We start from the raw sequence: 25,050 nt of genomic DNA, 5'->3' as shown, positions 1-25,050 counted from the left end.
AAAAGAGGATGTTGGGGGTAGTGTTTTGGAACTTCAGAGGGAAAAAAGGCAGTTCACATGGAGATGGAAAAGAAAATATTTGGTAAATAGATGTTTGCTGGGCCATGCAGAGACAATGGGACACAGAATGGACTGTGATCTCTAGGCCCTGCTGAGTTTCCCCCATCACACCTAGCCCATATCCTTTGCAGACATCTCTTACTGCAGCTCTATTCCAGGAACAGGCCCTCTATCTAAATTTAGGCAGTTGGGGGAAGGTCAAAGATTTTTCCTGAGTCTTTTTGGCCTTGATTTGTTCCATCTCTAAATAATTTGCATGCCAAAGAGACATTTTGGGGTGGTAAATTTTGCTCCCCTACAAGGGGAAGTTATAGAGAAATGAGAGGCAGAGTTGTAATGTCCAAGAAACCTAAAGTAAGACTGGAGGTCAAGTGTTAAGGGGGAGGAAGAGCTCCTCTCTTGACAAGTCTGTTCTCCAAAGCCTATCATCCTGTTTCGTGTTTTCAGTCAAGAGATAGTTTAGAGGGAGGAGCCTTGTCTGAAGAAAAGGGTAGGTTTTAGGGAATGACAAAAGGTCATCACAGTCTTATCTGCTCTCAGAAGCTCCTGTGGCTTGGCCCTTAATAGCGGAAAGTGAGCCACCTCTTCTTTCCTCTCTAGGAGAGCATGAGCCAGGCTGGAAGTAGAAGTAGCTGCCCTTTCTTGGATCTTTTTCCTAGCACAGGCCTTATTTAGGCTTTTTATGGGCTCTGGGCTAAATATAGGTTTAATGTTAAAATAACTTTTTTTTTTATCCTCCTCTCAAATCTCTTCTTTGCTTTCAGGTGCCTTAACATTCCTTTCAGTTGGAGGCAAAGTCTTTTATCAGTTATTAGAGTTAAAAAGCATAAAAGGAAAATTCCCTTTTGAAGATGCATGTTGATTTGAACCTATTTAAGTCAAAGTATAATCAGTTGGGATGGATAAATTGGGAATTTGGGATTAGCAGATACACACTACTGTATAAATTAGATAAAAACAAGGACCTACTGTATAGCACAGGGAACTATATTCAATATCTTGTAATAACGTATAATGGAAAGAAATCTGGAAAAGAATATATACACACACACACACACACACACGCATATAAAACTGAATCACTGGGCTTCCCTGGTGGCGCAGTGGTTGAGAGTCTGCCTGCCAATGCAGGGGACACGGGTTCGAGCTCTGGTCTGGGAAGATCCCGCGTGCCGTGGAGCAACTGGGCCCGTGAGCCATAACTACTGAGCCTGTGTGTCTGGAGCCTGTGCTCTGCAACAAGAGAGGCCGCAATAGTGAGAGGCCCGCGCACCGCGATGAAGAGTGGCCCCCGCTCGCCGCAACTGGAGAAAGCCCTCGCACAGAAACGAAGACCCAACACAGCCAAAAATAAATACATAAATAAATAAATTTAAAAACAAAACAAAACAAAACTGAATCACTTTGCTGTATACCTGAAACATTGTAAATCAACTATACTTCAATTGAAAAATAAAAAAGTATAATCAGTAAATTACCAAGAGTAACTATGTGAGTTGAAGGATGTTACTGTGGTAGTTATTTTGCAATATATATTGATAATAGTGTATCAGGTCATTATGCTGTACACCTTAAACTTGGTGCATTTTTTCTAAGTTGTCCAATTAATATGCATAGGGCCATTTGCAGTATTTATTTATTATCCATTTGATGTCATGGGGTCTGCAGTGATATCCACTCTTTTGTTCCTGGTATTGGTAATTTGTATCTTCTTTCTTTTTTGCTTTGGGAATTTAGCTAGAGGTTTATCAATTCATTGGTCTTTGTAAAGAACTACGTTTTGGTTTCATTGATTTTTAATCTTTTCTGTCCCCGGTTTTATTGATTTGTGCTGTTATCTTTATTTTCTCACTTCTGCTAGTTTTAGATTATTTTGCACTTCTTTTCCTAGTTTCTTAAGGTGGAAGTTTAGGTTATTGATTTTTGGATGTCTCACTTGAAATACTTATAAGCATTTATAGCTCTAAATCTCCCTATGTACACTGTTTAGATGTATCCCACTAATTTTGATTTATTGTATTTTCATTTTTGTTCAGTTCAAAATATTTTCTAATTTGAGCCTTCCTCTTTGGCTTAGATCCATGGAGTATTTAGAAGTGTGTTATTTTATTCCCAAGTATTTGGGGATTTTTCAGATGTATTTCTGTTGTTGATTTCCAGTTTACTTGTATCACGGTCACTAAACATTATTTCACGTTTAAAAATTTTCTTAAAGTTTGTTTTATAATCCAGGAAATGGTTTGTTTTGGTGAATGTTCCATTTGCATTTGAAAAGTATGTGTACTCTGCTGTTATTCGGTGGAGTGGTATATAAATAGCAGATCCTGCTGTTGATGGTGTTCAGTTCTTCTATAACATTGCTGAATTTTTGTAAACTTCTTTTCATTACTGTGAGAAGAATGTTGACGTCTCCAATTATAAATGTGAATTGGTCCCTCTCCTTTCATTTCTTTGAATTATTTGCTTCATATATTTGAAAGCCTGTTGTTAGGTGCATACACTTACAAGATTCTTATGTGTTCTTGCTGAATTGATCCTTTCAACATGGTGCAGTGTCCTTCTTTATACGCAGTGATTTTTTTTTCTTGCTTGGTAGTCTGCTTTGTCTTTTATTAATATAGTCTCTTCAGCTTTCTTTTGATTAGTGTTTTTGTGGTATGTCTTCTAAGCTCATTTTACCTTCAACTTGCCTATGTCACTACATTTAAAGTGGGTTTTTTTGTAGACAGAAAATAGTTGTCTTTTTTTAAACATAATCTGAGAATTTTGTTTTTTAATTGTTTAGGCAGTTTATATTTAACGTAAATATTGATATGTTTAAATTTAAGTTTACTATTTCATTATTTGTTTCCTACTTGTTTCTTATTTTACATTTCTTTATTTCTCCTTTGCTGTCATCTTTTGGATTATTTGAACAGTTAGTATTTCATTTTTATTATATTTCTTTATAGAATTATTTTAATGGTTGCTCTAGGGATTGAGGTCTTTGTTTCTTAAATATAGCAGAAATGCAATAAAAATTTGGTTGGTTTAAACCTAACCATTTAACTTTCCACGGCTGTCTTCTTCTTTTTTTTTCTATGTTTAATGTAGTAGACAGTTTTACATTTTATTATTTGCTAAATGATTTGAAAATGCACCGGAAATTTGATTTATGGTTCAAAAGTAATTCTTGAAAACAGTGAATAAAGTAGTTTTATTTTTATAATTTAAATGAATTACAATACAGGTAGATATTAGAGATATTATTTCTCTATCTATGCCTATATTCTTCTTTTTTTTATTTTTAGAATTTTATTTATTTATTTTTATACAGCAGGTTCTCATTAGTTATCCATTTTATACATATTAGTTTACACATGTCAATCCCAATCTCCCAATTAATCCCACCATCACCCCCACCCCTCCACCCCCGCCACTTTCCCACCTTGGTGTCCATACCTTTGTTCTCTACATCTGTGTCTCTATTTCTGCCCTGCAGACTGGTTCATCTGTACCATTTTTCTAGATTCCACATATATGCATTAATATATGAAATTTGTTTTTCTCTTTCTGACTTACTTCACTCTGTATGACAGTCTCTAGATCCATCCATGTCTCTACAAATGACCCAATTTCATTCCATTTTATGGCTGAGTAATATTCCATTGTATATATGTACCACATCTTCTTTATCCATTCGTCTATCGATGGGCATTTAGGTTGCTTCCATGACCTGGCTAATGTAAATAGTGCTGCAGTGAACATTGGGGTGCATGTATCTTTTTGAATTATGGTTTTCTCTGGGTATATGCCCAGTAGTGGGATTGCTGGATCGTATGGTAGTTCTATTTTTAGTTTTTTAAGGAAACTCCATACTGTTCTCCACAGTGACTGTATCAATCAATTTACATTCCCACCAACAGTGCAAGAGGGTTCCCTTTTCTCCACACCCTCTCCAGCATTTGTTGTTTGTAGATTTTCTGATGATGCCCATTCTAACTGGTGTGAGGTGATACCTCATTGTAGTCTTGATTTGCATTTCTCTAATAATTAGTGATGTTGAGCAGCTTTTCATGAGCTTCTTGTCCATCTGTATGTCTTCTTTGAAGAAATGTCTATGTAGGTCTTCTGCCCATTTTTGGATTTGGTTGTTTGTTTTTTTTAACATTGAGCTGCATGAGCTGTTTATATATTTTGGAGATTAAGCCATTTATTCTTTCCATTACTCTAGGAGGTGGATCAAAAATGATCTTGCTGTGATTTACATCAAAGAGTGTTCTTCCTATGTTTTCCTCTAAGAGTTTTATAATGTCCGGTCTTACATTTAGGTCTCTAATCCATTTTGAGTTTACTTTTGTGTATGGTGTTAGGGAGTGTTCTAATTTCATTCTTTCACATGTAGCTGTCCAGTTTTCCCAGCACCACTTATTGAAGAGGCTGTCTTTTCTCCATTGTGTATCCTGGCCTCCTTTGTCATAGATTAGTTGACCATAGGTGCATGGGTTTATTTCTGGGCTTTCTATCCTGTTCCATTGGTCTATATTTCTGTTTTTGTGCTAGTACCATATTGTCTTGATTACTGTAGCTTTGTAGTATAGTCTGAAGTCAGGGAGTCTGATTCCTGCCGCTCCTTTTTTTTCCCTCAAGACTGCTTTGACTGTTCAGGCTCTTTTGTGTCTTCATACAAATTTTAAGGTTTTTTGTTCTAGTTCTGTAAAAAATGCCATTGGTAACTTGATAGGGATTGCACTGAATCTGCAGATTGCTTTGGGTAGTATAGTCATTTTCACAATATTGATTCTTCCAATCCAAGAACATGGTGTATCTCTCCATCTCTTTGTATCATCTTTAATTTCTTTCATCAGTGTCTTATAGTTTTCTGCACACAGGTCTTTTGTCTCCCTAGGTAGGTTTATTCCTAGGTATTTTATTCTTTTTGTTGCAGTGGTAAATGGGAGTGTTTCCTTAATTTCTCTTTTAGATTTTTCATCATTAGTGTATAGGAATCCAAGAGATTTCTGTGCATTAATTTTGTATCCTGCAACTTTACCAAATTCATTGATTAGCTTTAGTAGCTTTCTGGTAACATCTTTAGGATTCTTTATGTATAGTATCATGTCATCTGCGGACAGTGATAGTTTTACTTCTTCTTTTCCAATTTGTATTCCTTTTATTTCTTTTTCTTCTCTGATTGCTGTGGCTAGGACTTCCAAAACTATGTTGAATAATAGTGGTGAGAGTGGACATCCTTGTCTTGCTCCTGATCTTAGAGGAAATGCTTTCAGTTTTTCACCATGGAGAATGATGTTTGCTGTGGGTTTGTCATATGTGGCCTTTATTATGTTGAAGTAGGTTCCCTCTATGCCCACTTTCTGGAGAGTTTTTATCATAAATCGGTGTTGAATTTTGTCAAGAGCTTTTTCTGCATCTGTTGAGATGATCATATGGTTTTTCTTCTTCAGTTTGTTAATATGGTGTATCACATTGATTGATTTGCGTGTATTGAAGAATCCTTGCATCCCTGGGATGAATCCCACTTGATCATGGTGTATGATCCTTTTAATGTGTTGTTGGATTCTGTTTGCTAGTATTTTGTGGAGGATTTTTGCATCTATATTCATGAGTGATATTGGTCTGTAATTTTCTTTTTTTGTAGTATCTTTGTCTGGTTTTGGTATCAGGGTAATGGTGACCTCATAGAATGAGTTTGGGAGTGTTCCTTTCTTTGCAATTGTTTGGAAGAGTTTGAGAAGGGTGGGTAGTAGCTCTTCTCTAAATGTTTGATAGAATTCACCTGTGAAGCCATCTGGTCCTGGACTTTTGTTTGTTGGAAGATTTTTAATCACAATTTCAATTTCATTACTTGTGATTGGTCTGTTCGTATTTTTTATTTCTTCCTGGTTCAGTCTTGGAAGCTTATACCTTTCTAAGAATTTGTCCATTTCTTCCAGGTTGTCCATTTTATTGGCATAGAATTTCTTGTAGTAGTCTCTTAGGATGCTTGTATTTCTGCGCTCTCTGTTGTAACTTCTCCTTTATCATTTCTAATTTTATTGATTTGAGTCCTCTCCCTCTTTTTCTTGATGAGTCTAGCTAATGGTTTATCAATTTTGTTTATCTTCTCAAAGAACCAGCTTTTAATTTTATTGATCTTTGCTGTTGTTTTCTTTGTTTCTATTTCATTTATTTCTGCTCTGTTCTTTATGATTTCTTTCCTTCTACTAATTTTGGGTTTTGTTTGTTCCTCTTTCTCTAGTTCCTTTATGTGTAAAGTTAGATTTATATTATTCATATTTTGTTTTCTTTAGAGTCTAGTATGGTGGTACAAACATTGCAATAATAATAATATTAGTATAAATTTGTTCCAGCACTTTGGTTTATGTTCAAAGTATTATATTTAATCTTCTTAATAATTTTAAGGTGGTTTATTTCCATTTTATTGTTATAGATACTGTGACTCAGAAAAGTTAAGTATTTTGTCCAAGAGCACACTCTTATTAGTAGTGAAATTTGAGTTCAGACTCAGATCTATTTGACTCTAAAATTCATGTTTTACCATTAGTCTAGTCATTCATTCCACTCATTTGTTGAGTACCTTCTATGTGTCAGGTACCATATTATTTCTGATTGAAAGTCAACATAGGGACAGTCTGAGGTCCGGCTCGGTGGGGAGGTTCTGTGGCGGGACCAGCCGGGAAAATGCCCGTGGCGGTGATGGCGGAAAGTTCCTTTAGTTTCAGAAAGTTGCTGGATCAGTGCGAGAACCAGGAGCTCAAGGCTCCAGGAGGAATTGCTACACCTCCAGTGTATGGTCAGCTTCTAGCTTTATATCTGCTTTATAATGACATGAATAATGCAAGATATCTTTGGAAAAGAATACAACCTGCTATAAAATCTGCAAATTCTGAACTTGGGGGAATTTGGTCGGTAGGACAAAGAATCTGGCAGAGAGATTTCCCTGGGATCTATACCACCATCAGCGCTCACCCATGGTCTGAGACGGTCCAGCCAATCATGGAGGCACTTAGAGATGCCACCCGGAGGCGAGCCTTCTCCCTGGTCTCTCAGGCATATACCTCCATTATTGCCGACGATTTCGCAGCCTTTGTTGGACTTCCCGTGGAAGAGGCTGTGAAAGGTATCCTAGAACAAGGATGGCAGGCCGACTCCACCACAAGGATGGTCATGCCCAGAAAGCCAGTTGCAGGGGCCCTGGTTGTTTCCTTTAACAGGTTTATTCCCTTTTCAGAGCCTGCCCCCGTTCCACCCATCCCCAATGAACAGCAGTTAGCCAGACTCACTGATTATGTGGCTTTCCTCGAAAACTGACTTATCATTCTGAGTTCAAGATCCACCTTCAGCATCCTGAATACTGACAGAAAAATGTAAAATTTTTATTTTCAATTTTATTGGATGGATTAAGCACCTCATCATTCCTTACTGAGTATGTGATAAAATACGTATATAATATAAAATATATTATATATATTTTGTCCTTAAACATGCTGAATGGTTGTTGAAACAATTCTCATTTTGTAATATTTGACAGTTTGGATGGAGCCCGTCAGTATTAGGCAGTCAGTTTATATTTCCTAGTGACTCGTGAAATACAGTTCTCCTGCTTCATGTAGAATATTGGTTGTCAGCTGTTTTCTTCTGCCCCAGCACACAGCACACTCCCATCTCTACCACAGGTTGATAGTTACAGTGATACGTCTGGGGTTTGAGGAGGACTGTCCCCAGGGGCAGGATCTGAAGTGCCGGGGACTCTAATTCACCCCCTTTGGAGAATATGCTCTTTTTCTCTCCCCTCCTGAGAATCACAAATATAAAATGCTGAGATAGAGCTGAGGAACAAAGGCCATCTCCCTAGTAAACCAGCTTGTTAACTTTAGATTTTTTTCTGAGAGTGTGAGTACATCCATTGCTGGCAGTGGAGGGCTTGCCATGAAAATGGGACTTGTTAAAGACATTCATAAGAAGTATTAAGTTGTAATATTTCCTTTCAGAAGAAGGGAAACGTAAGTGTGGAATGCATTGTTTGGGAAAGAAGCGATTAAGTGATACACTTTGTACGACTGTCCTGCAGCCTCTTGGCTGCTTATATTTGGCCCTTGGGTCAAGTTCCGCCCTTTGGAGAAATACTGAACAAGTCTTTCATTTTTTGTGTGACAGCCCTCTGAATATTTGAAGTTGTTTATTGTATCTTCAGGTTAAAACCACCCCCTAGTTCATTTATTCTGCATTTGTTCAATAAGTATTTAATTGAATTTTTCAACTGTTTTTTCTAAGGTAGTTTCTAGAAGTTTCACTATCCTGTCTTCCTGTGGTTGTGTTCTAGTTTGTCATTGTCTCTTTTAAATTACAAATTTCTTAATTAAATAGAAATGACCTAAAAAAAAAAAAGGAAGTCAACATAATCCTTGCGCATATAATGCTTCCTCTCTTCTGGATGAGATAGCCATTAAACAAATAAATATAATAATAAGAATTATGTGTAGTTATATTGTAGTAAGTGCAGTAAAGGAGAAGGACAGGGTTTGCTGGGAATCAAAAACATGGAAACTTCATTTAGCTTCTTTGTAAAGTGACATTAGGAGGTAAGGATCCAGGATTGATGGGAGTTAGCAAAGAGTAGGAGGAAAAGCTGTATTGGCAGAAAGAAAAGGATGTCCCAAGACCTTGAGTGGGGAAAGAATTTAAAGTTCCCAGAGCTGAAACAAGGCCAGAGTGGCTGAAATGTAGTAACAGTCTTTAGGTGTGAGATGAGGCTTGAGAGAGAGGCAAGGTCCAATTTATTTAGGGCTTTGTAGGCCGTGCTAGGTTGGTTAATTGGCTGTTGCCTTAATTTTTCCTCCTTAACCAATGGCCATTTAGAATATAAACCATTTATAAGGTGATAAGTGTCTACTTCGATGAATTAGCTGATGGATATAGCTGGTATCTCTTTACCTCAGAGCAAGGTAGTCAGTCCTGAGAATCCAGCATCACTTGCTTATCTGTCTGCCCTGGAATCTGTGCTGTCTCAGGTTTTTCTGATAAAAGAAATCGAGTTTTCTCAAAATGGTTAGTAGGTTTCATTGTATTGGTTAAAATAATACTAAAAGAACGATACTTTAGACTACTATGTGAAGAACAATATACTTTAAAATTTTTTCTCAACTTCAGACATACTGTAGATCAAACATGACATGCTGCTCTTCATTTTAGCTCTTTTTAAGGACCACTGAAATATACTACCTTTCAATGTTTTCTTCAAATTCCCTTTTTTTAAAAAAGATATTTGTTTATTTGGCTGCGCTGGGTCTTAGTTGCAGCATGTGGGATCTAGTTCCCTAACCAGGGATTGAATCTGGGCCCCTTGCATTGGGAGCGTGGAGTCTTAACCACTGGACCACCAGGGAAGTCCCTCCTTCAAATTTCTAATGTTGGGGCTTCCCTGGTGGCGCAGTGGTTGAGAGTCCGCCTGCCGATGCAGGGGACATGGGTTCGTGCCCCGGTCCGGGAAGATCTCACATGCTACGGAGCGGCTAGGCCCGTGAGCCATGGCCGCTGAGCCCGCGCATGCGGAGCCTGTGCTCCGCAATGGGAGAGGCCATAACAGTGAGAGGCCCGCGTAACGCAAAAAAAAAAAAAAAAAAACCAAAAAATTTCTAATGTTGAAACATGTGTTTATATCTTTCTCAGTCTGAGGGAAAAGGCCATACCAATACTGGAGATGCAATATATGAGGTGGTGAGTCTACAGCGAGAGTCTGAGAAGGAGGAACCAATCACTCCTGCTAGTGGAGGGGGCCCATTGTCACCCCAGGAGGATGAAGCAGAAGAGGGTAAGAAGTGAAATTTATTCAGTTCCCTCTCTTTACATAGCTGCTTTACTTATAATCCTGAACGATGTGTGGGGTGTGTGTGTGTGTGTGTGTGTGTGTGTGTGTGTGTGCGCGTGCGTGCATGCGTGCGTGCGTGCCTATGGGAGGGATAAAGCGAGGAGTGGTGATTCTCCGTGGTCTCTGCCACTCTTAGACTAGATTCTACTCGATGTAGAAGAGAATTTAGTCTATTTGGTTCCTTGGTTGAATACTCCCCAGTCCCACTTATACAACTATTTAAATTTGACAGCCTAACTTTGTTGTCTTGCTCCTTATTTTAAGTACTTTTGAAGTGTTTAATGAGAACTTTCAAATTCTCTCAAGTGTTTTTAGAATTTCAGTGATAGTTCATGTCGTACTCCTCATTTGACATTATTCAGTTCTGACTTGTTTTTTGTTGTTGCCTTTTCACTTACCATTCACTTTTTGAAATACTAGCTGGTATCTTTTCTGTTTACTACTTGAATGCTGCTGAGAGATGCTAACCGACCTCACGAGAGTCACACTTCATTTGGCCCTTTGAAAAGGGCATTTTAGAATTCTCAGTCTTTCTCTCTATGAAACCATTCCTTTCTTTGATTGCCATAAAAATAAGTTATTTTTAGCTAATTTTTTTGAGTGCTTAGTATGCTAGACATTATTCTGAGTGTTTCATTTAAAAAATTTATGAAGGTATAAATTACATACAATAGAATGTACATGTTTTAAGTGTATGGTTCATCAAATTTTGACAAGTGGATATACATCTGTATAACTACCGCAAGAATCATGATATAAAACATTTCCATTAACCACCCCTCCCTCCACCCTCCCCCCTGGTCAAATTTCCCTCATGCCCCTTTATAGTCCATCTTTTCCCCTCACTTGTGGTCTTTGTCAATCACTGATCTGTGTTCCGTCACCATGTTTTGCCTTTTCTACAATTTCATATAAAATGAATCATATAGTACAGACTTTTATATTGATATATAGCATCTTTCACATAGCGTAAAACTTTTGAGATTTATATATGTTGTATCAATAGGTGGTTCCTTTTTATTGTTAGTAGTAATCTGTTGTAAAGATATGCCACGATTTGTTTATCTGTCTATTCACCAGTTAATGGTGAATTTGTTTTTAGCTATTGGCTATTAGGAATAGAGCTGCTATGAACATTTGAGTATGAGTCTTTGGTGAATATGTGCTTTCATTTCTCTTGGGTAAACACCTATGAGTGGAATGGCTATGTTTTACAGTTAAGTGTATGTTGTTGATAACTTTGTAGGAAACAACTGAGCTGTTTTTCAAAGTAGCTGTGCCATTTTCCTTACTGATGAGTCAGTTGCTTTGTATCCTTATCAACATTCGGCATTGTCAGTTTTTAAAATTTTAGCCATTCTAGAGGGTGTATAATCATTTCTTGTGATATTAAGTTGAATTTCTCTAATGACTAAATCTGTCGTGCATCTTTTTCTATGGTATTTGCCATCTGTTTATCTTCTTGGTCAAGACTCTATTCACATCTGTTGACCATTTTAAAATTGGGTTATTTGTCTCCTTGTTGATTTTTTTTTCCTTGTTGATTTTTAAGATTTCTTTATATACGTTGGCAAAGGTCCTTTATCGGATATATTTTGCAAATATTTTCTCCCTCTCTGTATTTTGCCTTTTCATTTTCTGAACAATATCTTTTTTTTTAACATCTTTATTGGAGTATAATTGCTTTACAATGGTGTGTTAATTTCTGCTTTATAACAAAGTGAATCAGCTATACTACATATATCCCCATATCCCCTCCCTCTTGTGCCTCCCACCCACCCTTCCAATCCCACCCCTCTAGGTGGTCACAAAGCATGGAGCTGATCTCCCTGTGCTGTGCTGCTGCTTCCCACTAGCTATCTGTTTTACATTTGGTAGTATATATAAGTCCATGCCACTCTCTCACTTCGTCCCAGCTTACCCTTCCCCCTCCCCGTGTCCTCAAGTCCATTCTCTATGTCTGCGTCTTTATTCCCGTCCTACCCCTAGGTTCTTCATAACCACTTTTTTTTTGGGGGGGGGTGGGTTCCATATATATGTGTTAGCATATGATATTTGTTTTTCTCATTCTGACTTACTTCACGCTGTGTGACAGACTCTAGGTCCATCCACCTCACTACCAGCAATCCCACTACTGGGCATATATCCTGAGAAAACCGTAACTCAAAAAGAGTCATGTACCGCAATGTTCAACTGCAGCTCTATTTACAATAGCCAGGACATGGAAGCAATCTAAGTGTCCATCGACAGATGAATGGATAAAGAAGATGTGGCACATATATACAATGGAATATTACTCAGCCATAAAAAGAAATGAACATTGTCTTTTGAGAAACAAAAGTTTAATTTTTGTGAAGTCTAATTTGTCATTTTCGGTTTTTTTTTTTGGCTGTGCCGTGCAGCTTGAGGGATCTTAGTTCCCTGACCTGGGATCGAACATGGGCCCCTGCAGTGGAAGCATGGAGTCCTAGCCACTGGACCGCCAGGGAATTCCCTGTCAGTTTTTTTCCTTAATGATTTGTCTGTGATCTATTTAAATTTTTACATGTGGTTGGAAGTAATTTTTTTTTTTTGACTTAAAAACATTTATTATCTCATGGTTTCTGTGGGTCAGGAATTAGGCTTGTCTGGTCAATTCTGGCTAAGAGTTTCTTAGGAAGAGTCAGATATTATCTGGGGGATATAGTTATCTGAAGACTTCATTGGGTGGGGCTGACAGCTTGGAGGAGCTTCCAAGGGGCTGATTCATATAGCTGCCAAAATGTTGCTGGCGGTTGGCAAGAAACTTCAGTTCCTCTCCACATAGGCCTCCCCATGGTTCTCGTTGGGTGTCCTTATGATATAATGGTTAGCTTTCCCCAGATGGCAATCCCCGAAACCAAGGTGGAAGTTGCAGTGCCTTTTATGTCCTAGCCTTGGAGTCACAGAACATTCACTTCCTTAGTATTCTAGTGATCACAGAGTTCAGCCCTTACTTCCATTGTGTGACTCCATTATATTTTATATGACTTCCGGGAACACTTTTGTCATCTCTGTCCCAGCCAACATGAAGAGGAAAAGACAGAGATCGCATGAAGGAGAATTTTGGGCCAGACGTTCTGCTAAACAAGAACCACAGGGGTGGTTGGGGAATATAATTGAGCTGTGTGCTCAGGAAGAGGAATAAATAGGTGTGACAAGAATCTACCAGAAAGTTACTTGAACACAAGATTTCAGATAATGTCTTGCAAAAATGCCATTTCCTTTAGAAATGAAAAAATATATGGAGCTAGAATTGGGAAAGAAGAAAAATAATAGAATGACTCAGCCCTACTCAGTAAAAATATATTATACAATTTAGTACCACATAATTATGCCTTTTATTCTAATTTAGTAAATAAAAATTCCTCACTTCTATTCACTAACTTAAAAGAAGGATAACTAACTAAAATGGATTAAATATCTGCTTTGTGTATATAATGTATTTGATATTTAATAGACCTAGTTTCATATTTTACTCACATTAGTCCTGAGAAATGACTATTATTGTCTTTATATTACATGTGAGGAAATAGACTAAAAAAATGTTAAGTAAATTATTCGAGGTCATAGGGCTAAAAAAGTATAATCTACAGAATTCAAACCTATGGCAGTCTTACCCTAAAGCGCATGAATTTTCATGACACACAAAATCAAAGTACAGGCACACCTTGGAGGTATTGTGGGTTCTGTTCCAGACCACTGCAATAAAGCAAATATCATAATAAAGTGAGCCACATGAATTTTTTGGTTTCCCAGTGCATATAAAAGTTATGTTTACACTACACTGTAGTCTATTAAGTGTGCAATAGCATTATAGCTAAAAACAGTATACATACCTTAATTAAAAAATACTTTTTTGCTAAAAAATGCTAACCATCATCTGAGCCTTCAGCAAGTTGTAATCTTTTTTGCAATAGTAACATCAAATCATTGATCACAGATCACCATAACAAATGTAATAATAATGAAAAAGGTTGAAATATTGTGAGAATTACCAAAATGTGACACAGAGACTTGAAGTGAGCAAATGCTATTGGAAAAATGCTGCCGATAGACTTGCTGGACCCAGGATTGCTACTAACCTTCAATGTGTAAAGTTCACAATGTGTGCCAGAGTAGTAAAGCAAAGAACAATAAAATGAGGCATGCCTATATTCTTCTTTAAACCACTGAATTGTAACTCCGCTTCTAATTGCTTAAAAGGTAGTATTTTTAGTATTCCCTTTACAGACAAGATATTGTAGATCTTACATTTTCTAGATCTTTTTTTTTTTTTTTTTTTTTTGCAGTATGCGGGCCTCTCCCTGTTGTGGCCTCTCCCGTTGTGGAGCACAGGCTCCGGACGCGCAGGCTCAGTGGCCATGGCTTTAATCAGCAAAATATTTAGAAACATTCACTGCCAGGATCTTAAAATCATGTAGGAAGTATTGGATAGGCCATCATTTTCCAGTCTTGGCAGAGAGCTAAATTGGGCTCAAGCTTCATTTCTTTTTTTTTTTTTTAATAGATCTTCATTGGAGTATAATTGCTTCACAATACCGTGTTAGTTTCTGTTTCACAACAAAGCGAATCAGCCATATGCATACACGTGTCCCCATACCCCCTCCCTCTTGAGCCTCCCCCTCCCACCCTCCCTCTCCCACCCCTCCAGGTGGTCACAAAGCACCAAGCCCATCTCCCTGTGCTATGCTGTCAAGCTTCATTTCTGACATAGCCATTTTGACAAAGTTCTTTTGACACAGTTGTGTCAAAATGACTACCTCAAAATGTAAGGAATGAGGGGTAAAAGAGATTTGAGAATATTCCTGAGGTTAAAGCAGTGGGGCTTGTAACTTAATTGGATGTCATGGGCAGCAGAAGAGAAGGGAGGAGAAAGAATCATAAATTCAATCTAGGATTGTAGCTGAGGTGCCTGGATGGTGTGGATGCCAACAAATGAGATAGGGAACACCTGGGAAGAGTCGGTTTGGGGGTGGGGGTAAGATTCATTCAGTTTCAGACACTGATGAATTTGAACTCACTGTGGAACATTAAAGTGGAACTACTTTTCGGTTATTAGAAATAGTCTTAAATTGTGAGAGAAGTTTTACAACTGGAGATAAAGGTTTGAGAGTCACCAGTGTGAAGCAATGATAATGGCTGAAATTTCCTTGGGAGAAATGTGGGAGGGGGGGTTTAGAAGTAGAGTTTAAGAGATCCTTTAAGTGCAGCTAAAGGACTTATCTGCAGAAAAATGATCAGAACAATATGAGGAGAGCTAAGACAATGTGTTAATAGACTAAGGAGTGGAGATTCAGAAGGAAAGAGTGATGTGCAGTATTGACAAATGGAACAAGAGTTTCAGTATGATAAGGACCAAAAATTGTTAATCGGATTTGGTAAATTTGAGAGATTACTGAACCCCTCTGAGGGTAATTTTAGTAAAGTTGGGAAGGAAGCCTTATTGTAGTGGATTGAGGATTGACTAGAGGTGAGGAAGGGGAGAAGTTTGAATAGTGTTCAAATTATTCTTTCAAGAAGGTTGATGGAGAAGACGAGAAAAGAGATTGGAGTAAAAACATTGGGTTGCATCTGGCCAACAAAGGGCATATTTAGGGTGTAAGAGATTTGAGCTCATCTGTAGTAGGAAAGGGAGAGCTAAAAATAGTTACCCACCCAACACTTAACCTAACACTTAACAAAATGCATGCAGTTCCCTGACGTGCTTCTGTGTCTTTGCAAATGCTATTTACTCTGCTTAGAGGCTTTTCTACTTAAGGTCACCTGAGTAAGCTCTTCAACCAAGGCATGTTAACAGTCAAAAGAAAATAGTGATTTTAGCATACTGGCAATTTCCGTACTTAGAAATGTTTAAAAATATTTTCTATGACATTTTTTAGTAGGTTGCTCAGGCAAATTACATTTAAAATGTGTTTAGTGCGGAATGGCTTGGGTGAGGGGCTTGGCAAATCTGCTCATCAAAAAGCAATCATAAATGTCAATAAAATTGTCCGAAGACAGCCAGTTAAGGTCTTGAGAAAGTGATCAAATTATATAAAAAATTGAGAAGCATTTATTTAAGAAAAACCACTGAACCTTGGGTGAGAACAGTCTGTGGTGTTTGAGTGCTTGAGGCTGCTCCCATTCTTCTCATTCCCACCACTGCCTTATTATCTGGTGGTTTTGCTAGGGTGGGGCAAGCTGTGAAAACTAGTAGCTTTGTTTTCACCCGTGGAAGGGACTCGCTTGATTTGGAGCAAATGTAGAAAAACCCCATATTTCTAGAACATTGTTGGAAACAATAGTGATTTTTTTATGGCAAAAGAATGGGAAGACCAATGTTTTAAGTAGCATGAGGTTGTAATTCTGGTTGGGGAAAGCCACAGATTGACCAGAATTTTAATAAGGAGATTTAAGAAATGAATGGGCCTCATTAGATTCTACATATCACTGGTGGTCTGGGAGGCTGTGTATACATGCAAGGCTGTACATACACTCAGACCAGAGGGGTTCCTGGCTAGTCACAGATCCATGCTGGACGTGAGGCCTTGCATGCGTACGATGGTTTTGCTTCTCTCTTTTCTATTCTACGGAGAGGATGTGTTCCAGGTGGAGTATATGGGTGAAGGCTGATTCTCCCACAACCAAGCCTTTAGTCTTACCCTGTCAGCAAGTGACAACTCCTAGGCTCCAAATCTTAGAATCCAGAATCTGACCTCTCTCTGGCCCTGTCATTTCTTGTACTGGATTATTGCAGTACCTCCTAACGGGTCTGCTGCCTTCCACCCTTGTCCACAACCCCTTAGTCTGTATTCCATATCACCATAGTCATCCTTTTGAAATCTGTCAGATCACATTTCTTCTAAAAACCCTCAGTTGGCTTTTCATTTCACTTGCCAAAGTTCTTTACCATAGTTTACAAGGCTGTCTGTGATTTTGCTCTCTGCTTTTAACCTTTCTGACCTCATTTCCTGTCACTTTCTGCCCCACAAATTCCACCCTTATCCTTTGCTATTCTTCAAACACACCAGGTGTACTCTGCCTTTGAGCTGCTGCACTTGCTGTACCCGCTGGCTGGAACTCCTTGTTTCCTAGATTGCCACATGGGTCTCTCCTTCCTCTCTTTCTAATCTTTCCTCAAATGCCACCTTCTCAATGAGATTCAGTAAACAATATGAAAAATAATAAATGAAGGAGTAAATAATAAATATATTATAATAAAATTATAGTAATAAATGAATAAATATTTTTCCTTTTATATTGCTTCAAAATGATTTCATACTGAGAAAGACTAGAAAAAAGAGGTAACATTTATGGAATTGCAATTGAAAATATGAAAAACACACATAAACATTTCAATTTCTCATTCTTTTTTTTTTTTTCTCTTTGTGGTACGCGGGCCTGTCACTGCTGTGGCCTCTCCCTCTGTGGAGCACAGGCTCCAGACGCGCAGGCCCAGCGGCCACGGCCCATGGGCCCAGCCGCTCCGCAGCATGCGGGATCCTCCCGGACTGGGGCACGAACCCGCATCCCCCGCATCGGCAGGCGAACCCTCAACCACTGCGCCACCAGGGAAGCCCAATTTCTCATTCTTGTATATGGTCTGAATAAGAACAAGTCATCAGATTTCTGTTTTTCCCTAAAAATTTTTCACTTCTGTTCTTAACAGTTTTTCACTGTTTGAAATGTCACCTTGCCTTTTGAAAATCTATTAGCCATCACCTGTATTAAAAAAGCTACAAAAATCACAGAGTAGGAAGTAATAGTTTCTTTTCTTTTATAGATCAGAGACTTCATACATTTTCAATACACTTTATTATTAGTTCTGTAATTGACATTCTGTCAACGCAAATATCAAAAGTTAGAACTGGAGGTGGCATAGAAATGTGTTCCTGCTGGGGGGAATTGGAGTATTCTTTTATTTAATTATTTTCAGCAATTTGCCTGTCAAAGCAAAAGTGGAAGTTCAAGTCACTCTAAATTGTCTTACCTTAGCCTGTAATTTAACTAAAAAGGGATGCAGATTTAAAAGGACTAAAGTTGCTCTTAATTTCCTGGGAAAGATCTAAAATAAAATGAATTAAGGTACCTTTGCATATTTTTCAAGCGCTGTTCAAAAAGTGAAGTGTGTTAAAGGGTATTAATTTGAATGCAAGGAATCTTAGCAGAAAGTTAAGTCCATCAATGCAACATTATAGGGATTATTGTTATTTTTAAAAAAATATTTTATTTTTGGCTGCGTTGGGTATTTGTTGGTGTGTGCAGGCTTTCTTTAGTTGCGGCGAGCGGGGGCTTCTCATTGTGGTGGCTTCTCTTGTTGAGGAACACAGGCTATAGGCATGCGGGCTCAGTAGTTGTGGCTCGTGGGCTCTAGAGCACAGGCTCAGTAGTTGTGGCCCACGGGCTTAGCTGCTCCACAGCATGTGGGATCCTCCCGGACCAGGGCTCGCACCTGTGTCCCCTGCCTTGGCAGGCAGATTCTTAACCACTGAGCTACTAAGGAAGCCGTATAGGGATTGTCTTTAAACTACCTTGTCACGACTGTGCTACCAAGGAAGCCCTATAGGGATTGTCTTTAAAGTACTTTGTCACGTTTATATACTCCCACAAGTTCTGAATTGCTCCTGCTTTTGAAACTTGAGGTGCACTTGGTATTGCTTCCTTTGGATTTCAAACTGGCTTTCTGTTTGTTGACCTCAGAATTGTATTTAGTTACTTGTAAAATGGATAGTAAGTTACAAGAAGGCATTGGTTGGCAAATACAGTGTGATTTCCTTTAAGACATATGCCCAAGTAATTGTAAAAGACCAGATTCACAGTAATATTAGGCAAGCTTCACACTTGGTTGTACTTTTTATGTTTTGTGTAATCTGCATTTTTTGTTTTTGTGTTTGGATTGGTTAAATGCTATCTAGAAAAAAAATTTCCCCTTGATCTGAGTGATGATTAGCTGTCTAATACTACTTCTAACTCATTTTGAGTAGAGAGCAAAATAGTCTCAAACTCAACTAGAGGTTTATTTTCTTTTAATTTCTTAATTCATAGTCTGATTAGAGAAAAGATAATCACAAACAGCTTTTACTATAGAAATCAGTTTGCAAATGAAATTTCTTTATATTCAAATGAAAAGAAGATAGAGAGTATAGAAAATAAATGAGTTTTTTAAGAAATATAATGATCATATTGCACTTACATGAGTGATAAGTGCTCATTAATGAAGTGCTTCTTAAACCTTAAATGTGCACATGTATTACCTGGAGATCTTGTTAAAATGAACTCTTATTAAAAAAAAAAAATCTTCTACCAGATGCCATTGCTCTTGGTCACACCAGACTTTGAGTAACAAGGATTTAAATTGCCTACCGACTTTAATTCATTTAATCCTCTTATCAACCGTATAATGTCAATACTACTATTATATCATTTTACAGATGAGGAAATATGTTCCAATAAAATAATATTGGTAGACTACATACTGTTTCTTTTCCAATCAGATACTTTCTATATTTATAAAATTGGTGTGTGTGTGTGCACACGCACGCATGTGTATGAGAGAGAGAGAGAGAGTCAGTGAGAGGGAAGAAAGGACTTTATAATATTGTTTCATTCTTGCATTTTTACATTATCTGTTTCAACAAATTAAAATGATTAAAAAATATATTTGATAAGGGAAGGTGTTTGAGAGAAAGTAGAGGGAGAGAGTGTATTAATTAGCTTTATATTGCTCCATAACAAGTTACAAAAAAATTTAGCACCCTGAAGTAACACACATTTATTATGTCACAGTTTCCATGGATCGAGAGTCTGGGCATGGCTTAGCTGGGTCCTCTGTTCGTGGTCTCACGAAGCTGCAATCAAAGTTTTGGTTGGGGCTTTGGTCTCATCTAAGACTTGGGGTTCCCTTCAGAGCTCACAGAATTCATTTCTTTGCAGTTGTAGCACTCATGGGGGCTTGCTTCAAGGCCAGCAGGAGAATCTCTCTAAGGGAAGGCCCAAGGCCTCTTTTAAGGGTTTACCTGATTAGGTCAGGCTCATCTGGGATAGACTCCCTTTGATTAACTTAAAGCCAGAGTGGTTAGGGACTTTATATCTGCAGCATCCCTTCACCTTTGCCATGTAACACAATGTGATCACAGCCATGACATCCATCATATTCATATGTCCCACCCACACTCAAGTGTAGGGACTTTATAGGGTGTTTATACCAGGAGGCAGGAATCGTAGGGGTCATTTTAGAACTGCTAGGTACCAGAAATGAAGGAAACTATCCTTTTTCAAGCATCTGTTATGTAATAGCCACTTTTGCATACATGTTACCTCACTTGTTACCATAACCATGCAAGATAATTACTATTACTCCCCTTATTTTCCAAGTTTATATCTCATCTCTCCTATTAGACCAGGCCCTACCAAGGGTATAAATATATGCAGTATTAGCTAAACAAAAAATAACCTAGATACTGGACACTGAAACTTATACAGTACTGCATGTCATTTATATCTCAATACAACTGGAAAAAAAATTAAATTCTAAAAAAAAAAGAAAAGGGACCAAAAAATGACCTAGACAACTTCAAAACAGTATGTGATGAATTTCCAAATGAATTATAAGAGCATTGATTGCTGTAGGTTTCGAGTGTCTTTTATTGAGCTATTTCCATTACTTGTGAAGTCCTTCCCATCTCTGCCTTTTGAAGCCAAGGTTCAGCTATCAGTTTAAATGATATTTTTCTCATGATACCTCTACTTATCCCCAGTCAGAAGTAATCTCTTGTTCCCTGACTACAGAATTCCACTATAATTCTACATACATGTTCTTAGTGTCATTTATGATATTCCATATTAAATTATAGTTACATGTGTCTTCTCTCTCCTAGCGACTGTAAATTCCTCTGAGAAGTTCAATTCTTACTCATCTTTGTGGGTCTGTCAGAGAGTTCCATGCAGTGCGTCTCTGGTAAATGCTAGTTTCAATTCATTTTCAAATGACCGAGTCTGGGAAAGTTTGAAAGAGTTAGTGGGATTTGCAAGAGTAGAAAGTAACAAGCATAGCATTTTGACATATGTGAAAGCAAAAAGTACAGACATGAACAGAATCTTCGGTATGCCTAGGAGGCAGTGAATGTGAGGTTGAAGAGGCAGGTTGAGAGCAGGCCTTGGAGAAACTCCCTAGAAACACTGAACAGCACAGACTTTGTGTAAAGCAGTGGAGAATCTTAGAGGGATTTTGAGCTCGGGCATGGCATGAGCAAAGGTTTGCATTAGGAAGATTAAGCTGGCAGTATATTAGGTAAAATGCAGTTTAGAATAGTGAAGAATCCATGATATTTACATCTAATTTGAGGAGATAAAGCTTGAACTAGGGTGCTGGTCCTGGAAATAAAAAATGACCGATTTTAGAGAAATAATTGACGGGAAAAGGTGACTGAGTCATACCTGTCTTTAATTGCCATATTTAAAGGCTTAGTGCTAGGTTAGTTCACCCTGGAAGAGAGCATATTTGTATATTAATTAATTTCATTCATTTATTTAAGAAATATTTGTGTACCTACATATTTTAGCATTATGCTTGGTACTGAGAGTGACAAAAGTTCCTTTAAGGTTACTTACATTTTAGGTGGGAATAAACATTTTAAATCATTGCAGGAATTAAGTAATACTATGCCACATCAAAGTGTGTATTGCATTTGACCTAAATATAATCAAGTGCCAAATATGTGGCTTAGATCCTAAGTGCTGTGAGATTAGGAGCATTGTTTGGGCTTTTGACCTTTTCCCCTGCAAATAACCAGTGGTGTTTCAGAAAACACTGAGATCTAACCAATGGATGATTGAGTATGACTGGGTCCCATATCAGCTGAACTCAAGCATTTAATTTCCTCCCCTGTGATTTGTATTTCATTTAGAAATCTAAAATACAAAATTGTAGTGTTTAATTCATGAGTACAGTCGGTTAAGGTCTAATCTTATTCCACCTCGATCATGTAGTAATCTTTATATTTTAAAATACAGTACCTCCAAGGATGACTATCTGTAGCATTCAGTGGAAAGTAAAGTACATTCTCATGTTTCTAGGTTGCATGTCTTTTACCCCCCGCCCGCCCTCCCTAAAAACGACAAAAGTTCTCATGCAGTTTTAAAGAGTAATTGACCTTTCAGTTGACAAAGAATATATTTTAATTCATTTCCCACAGTATTTTTTTTTTTTTGCCTGGAAAGTTTATTATACTGTCTTTAACTTGTGGAAAATTCACTGGGATCTAGAGTTTTATTTTTTTAAGTGATAAGATTCTTGAATTTGGCAGATCGAACTCTGATTCTAACATGTTCAATGTGTATGGGAATGATTTATATTTAAATTGTAAAATAGATAGTCTAGTCTTTTATATTACTATAGGTATACCCTTACTTTTAATGAAATTAATTCCTTTGGAAAATGTAGTGTTGGACATTTAAAAATTCTTTCATCTTTAATATTTTGAAGGAAATAGGAATGAATAGCTACTTTGAAAGGGAAGGGTCCTAGGGTTGGCAGACTACAGCCTACTGTCAAATCTGGCCCACAACTTGTTCTTTCTTGTATGGCTTCTGTGCCAAGAATGGTTTTTATATTTTTATACAGTCTTCCCCAGCCCTCCTCCCCCACAAAAAAAAGAAATACGAAAGATAAGAACATGTGAGAGTTGAAAATATTTACTATTTGGCCCTTTACAGAAAAGTTGGCCAACCCTGACAGTCACAGCATATTTATGAATAGCTTTAAGTATGCTTTATGCAATTTTTGAAACTATGGAATGTTCTGTTATAACTGTACTGTCCTTTGTGTACAAAACATGGGGCCACATTATAGTTGATGTTACTTTTTGCTAGTTACATTTTATTACATAATACATGCCCTTTTTATTAGTGCTTGAAAATAAACTGTTCTTATAAAACTTTTACTATGTATAGTGTGTTACAGTAAAGTTTTAGTGTATTTCTAGTGGAAAGTATCTAAAAAATAATTTTTCTTTTTCATTTTGAAATGACCTTAAGTAGAGCAACTCAAATTTCATGAATTGATTTTGTTCTTAATAGAAAATATATTTGAAAGGAAATATGAGAAGTAGCAGGAAGAAAAAGAAAAGCATGCTAGAGTTAGTGTTTTATCACATAGGTGTGATGGCAAGCACCCATCCTCTCATTTAGTTACTTAAGTGTGCCTGAAAAATTTGTTAATATTCAAGGTACAATTGTGCTGTTGGTTGTTTTGGCAAGTCCAAAATGTTTATTTAATTCCAACTGTCATAAATGGATAATCTAATGAAAAAGTACACCTTAAGATCATAAAAATATTTTTTCGTATTGATCCAGGAAGGATTGCTCTTCAAGGTTAGTACAGTGCAGAATCTTTGGTAAGAAAATCAGACTTTAAGACATTTTATCTAAAAGATTTTAAAATATAAATATATTGCATGAAACTTAAATTGTAACCTTATAGTAAGTATAAGATTGTGAATATAGTAAATATGAGTTGTGGGTTTTTATATTGTATGTTTTTATTTATTTATTGTTTCTTTTTGTATTGTATGCTTTTAGAAAAGAGTTAATTAAATAAATGTTTATTTTAAAATGCTCCTGTTTGGTTTTTAAACTTTTTTTTTTTTTTTTTTTTTTTTTTCGGTACGCGGGCCTCTCACTGTTGTGGCCTCTCCCGCTGCGGAGCACAGGCTCCGGACGCGCAGGCTCAGCGGCCATGGCTCACGGGCCCAGCCGCTCTGCGGCATGTGGGATCTTCCCGGACCGGGGCACGAACCTGTGTCCCTTGCATCGGCAGGTGGACTCTCAATCACTGCGCCACCAGGGAAGCCCTGGTTTTTAAACTTTTATAGGTTTGATTTTCCTTTGGTGTTCCTTTTTTTTTCTTTTGGTGTTTTTGTTTTCATGCTGGTGTCAAATTTGGTTTATTTAGTACTTTGTAGATATACTATTTACATTATCTGGAACATTATTAATGTAAAGATATGCTTTCGAGCATTAATTGATCATGTTCACTTTTCTTTATTTCTTCCTAATTAGTTTAAAATATTTATTTCACAAGTTAGAAAATTAGTTTTGAATTAACCAGTACTCCTGTAGAAACTTATCCCTAGTTCTTTCTAATTAGTGCTATTTTCATGTCATTCTGATATGCATGCAGCTGTTCTTCATCATTTTTCTAACTTCATTGTGATGAATTCTTCATGTTTCCCAATCCCCCAAATTCTCCTGAATGCCAACTAATGTGATACTCCATTGTTTGATTTCATGTCTTAAACTTCTTGATAGGTGGAGGTTAAAATTAATTTATAATTTACTTAGGGACATTGTCACAATGTTGCCTTTGTAATTTCCCTATCAACACTTTCTATAAATATTATAGAGTAGGATGAGATTGGAGAGGAAAGAATATTAGAAGAAAAGAGGGAGATTGAATTCTATAAAATTTGGTTGTGCAAATTGTTGGATGTAGCACCAAGGCTAGTGCTACATCAAGTATGGATGAAAACTTGACCACTTACTCATGTTTCTTATCATATTATTCAGAATTCACATTACATACAACGGTGTTTTTATTTGAAATCCCAGAAATTTAACTGATATGGGATTCCCCTCCTTCATGAAAACCCCTTTTTCCTACCTAATTTAAGGGAATTGAGGGAAATCTTTGATATCTGAAGTTTTAGGTTAATACAAAATTTCTTTCTTTTTGTTTCTTTTTAAAGGAAAGTAATCATCTCATAACCTGAGGATTTTTGTTTTAACGAAATGTGTTCAAAGTACAGAAATCTCACACATTTATGTGCACATCAATCATATTCTAAATAAAGTTACATACTGGTACTTTTTTGAAAATTGGAAGGCTTAATTTAATCCTATAAATGTCATTGTTGATAGTAGGGCTGACTTTTAAATGAACCTTGTACTTGAAGGGTCAGTGCAACTGGCTAAATTCCACACAGTTTTTATAGAAATTTGACTTGATTTTATTCATCTGTCTATTAACGTTTTTGGTATAATTATATTTTCCTGAGTGGTTCAGTAAAAGTGAACCAAAAAGTGGTTCATGTGTTTGAAAAGGTTGTTTAGATCCAGCATGCTAA

The 25,050-nt window shown here is 37.2% G+C and overlaps 2 protein-coding genes across 6 annotated transcripts in view; both read left to right on the top strand.

Moving 5' to 3' along the window:
• Nucleotides 1–25,050, top strand: part of RABGAP1L (RAB GTPase activating protein 1 like) — a 689,413-nt gene that overhangs the window by 125,689 nt on the left and 538,674 nt on the right. For all 5 annotated transcript variants that reach the window (XM_060132737.1, XM_060132738.1, XM_060132736.1 and 2 more), the window contains exon 11: nucleotides 9,730–9,871. In XM_060132737.1, the coding sequence (XP_059988720.1) occupies nucleotides 9,730–9,871 (142 nt within the window). The remainder of the gene's footprint in view (nucleotides 1–9,729; nucleotides 9,872–25,050) is intronic.
• LOC132515824 (COP9 signalosome complex subunit 8-like) lies at nucleotides 6,731–8,120 on the top strand. The gene has a single exon (XM_060142176.1). The coding sequence runs from the start codon at nucleotides 6,742–6,744 to the stop codon at nucleotides 7,369–7,371; it is 630 nt and encodes a 209-aa protein (XP_059998159.1). The 5' UTR covers nucleotides 6,731–6,741; the 3' UTR covers nucleotides 7,372–8,120.

The sequence above is a fragment of the Lagenorhynchus albirostris genome, chromosome 2, assembly GCF_949774975.1.
Source record: "Lagenorhynchus albirostris chromosome 2, mLagAlb1.1, whole genome shotgun sequence".
NCBI classification, from domain to species: Eukaryota; Metazoa; Chordata; class Mammalia; order Artiodactyla; family Delphinidae; genus Lagenorhynchus; species Lagenorhynchus albirostris.
The sequence above is the reverse complement of the archived record's forward strand: the minus strand, read 5'-3'. Positions and strand labels throughout refer to the sequence as shown.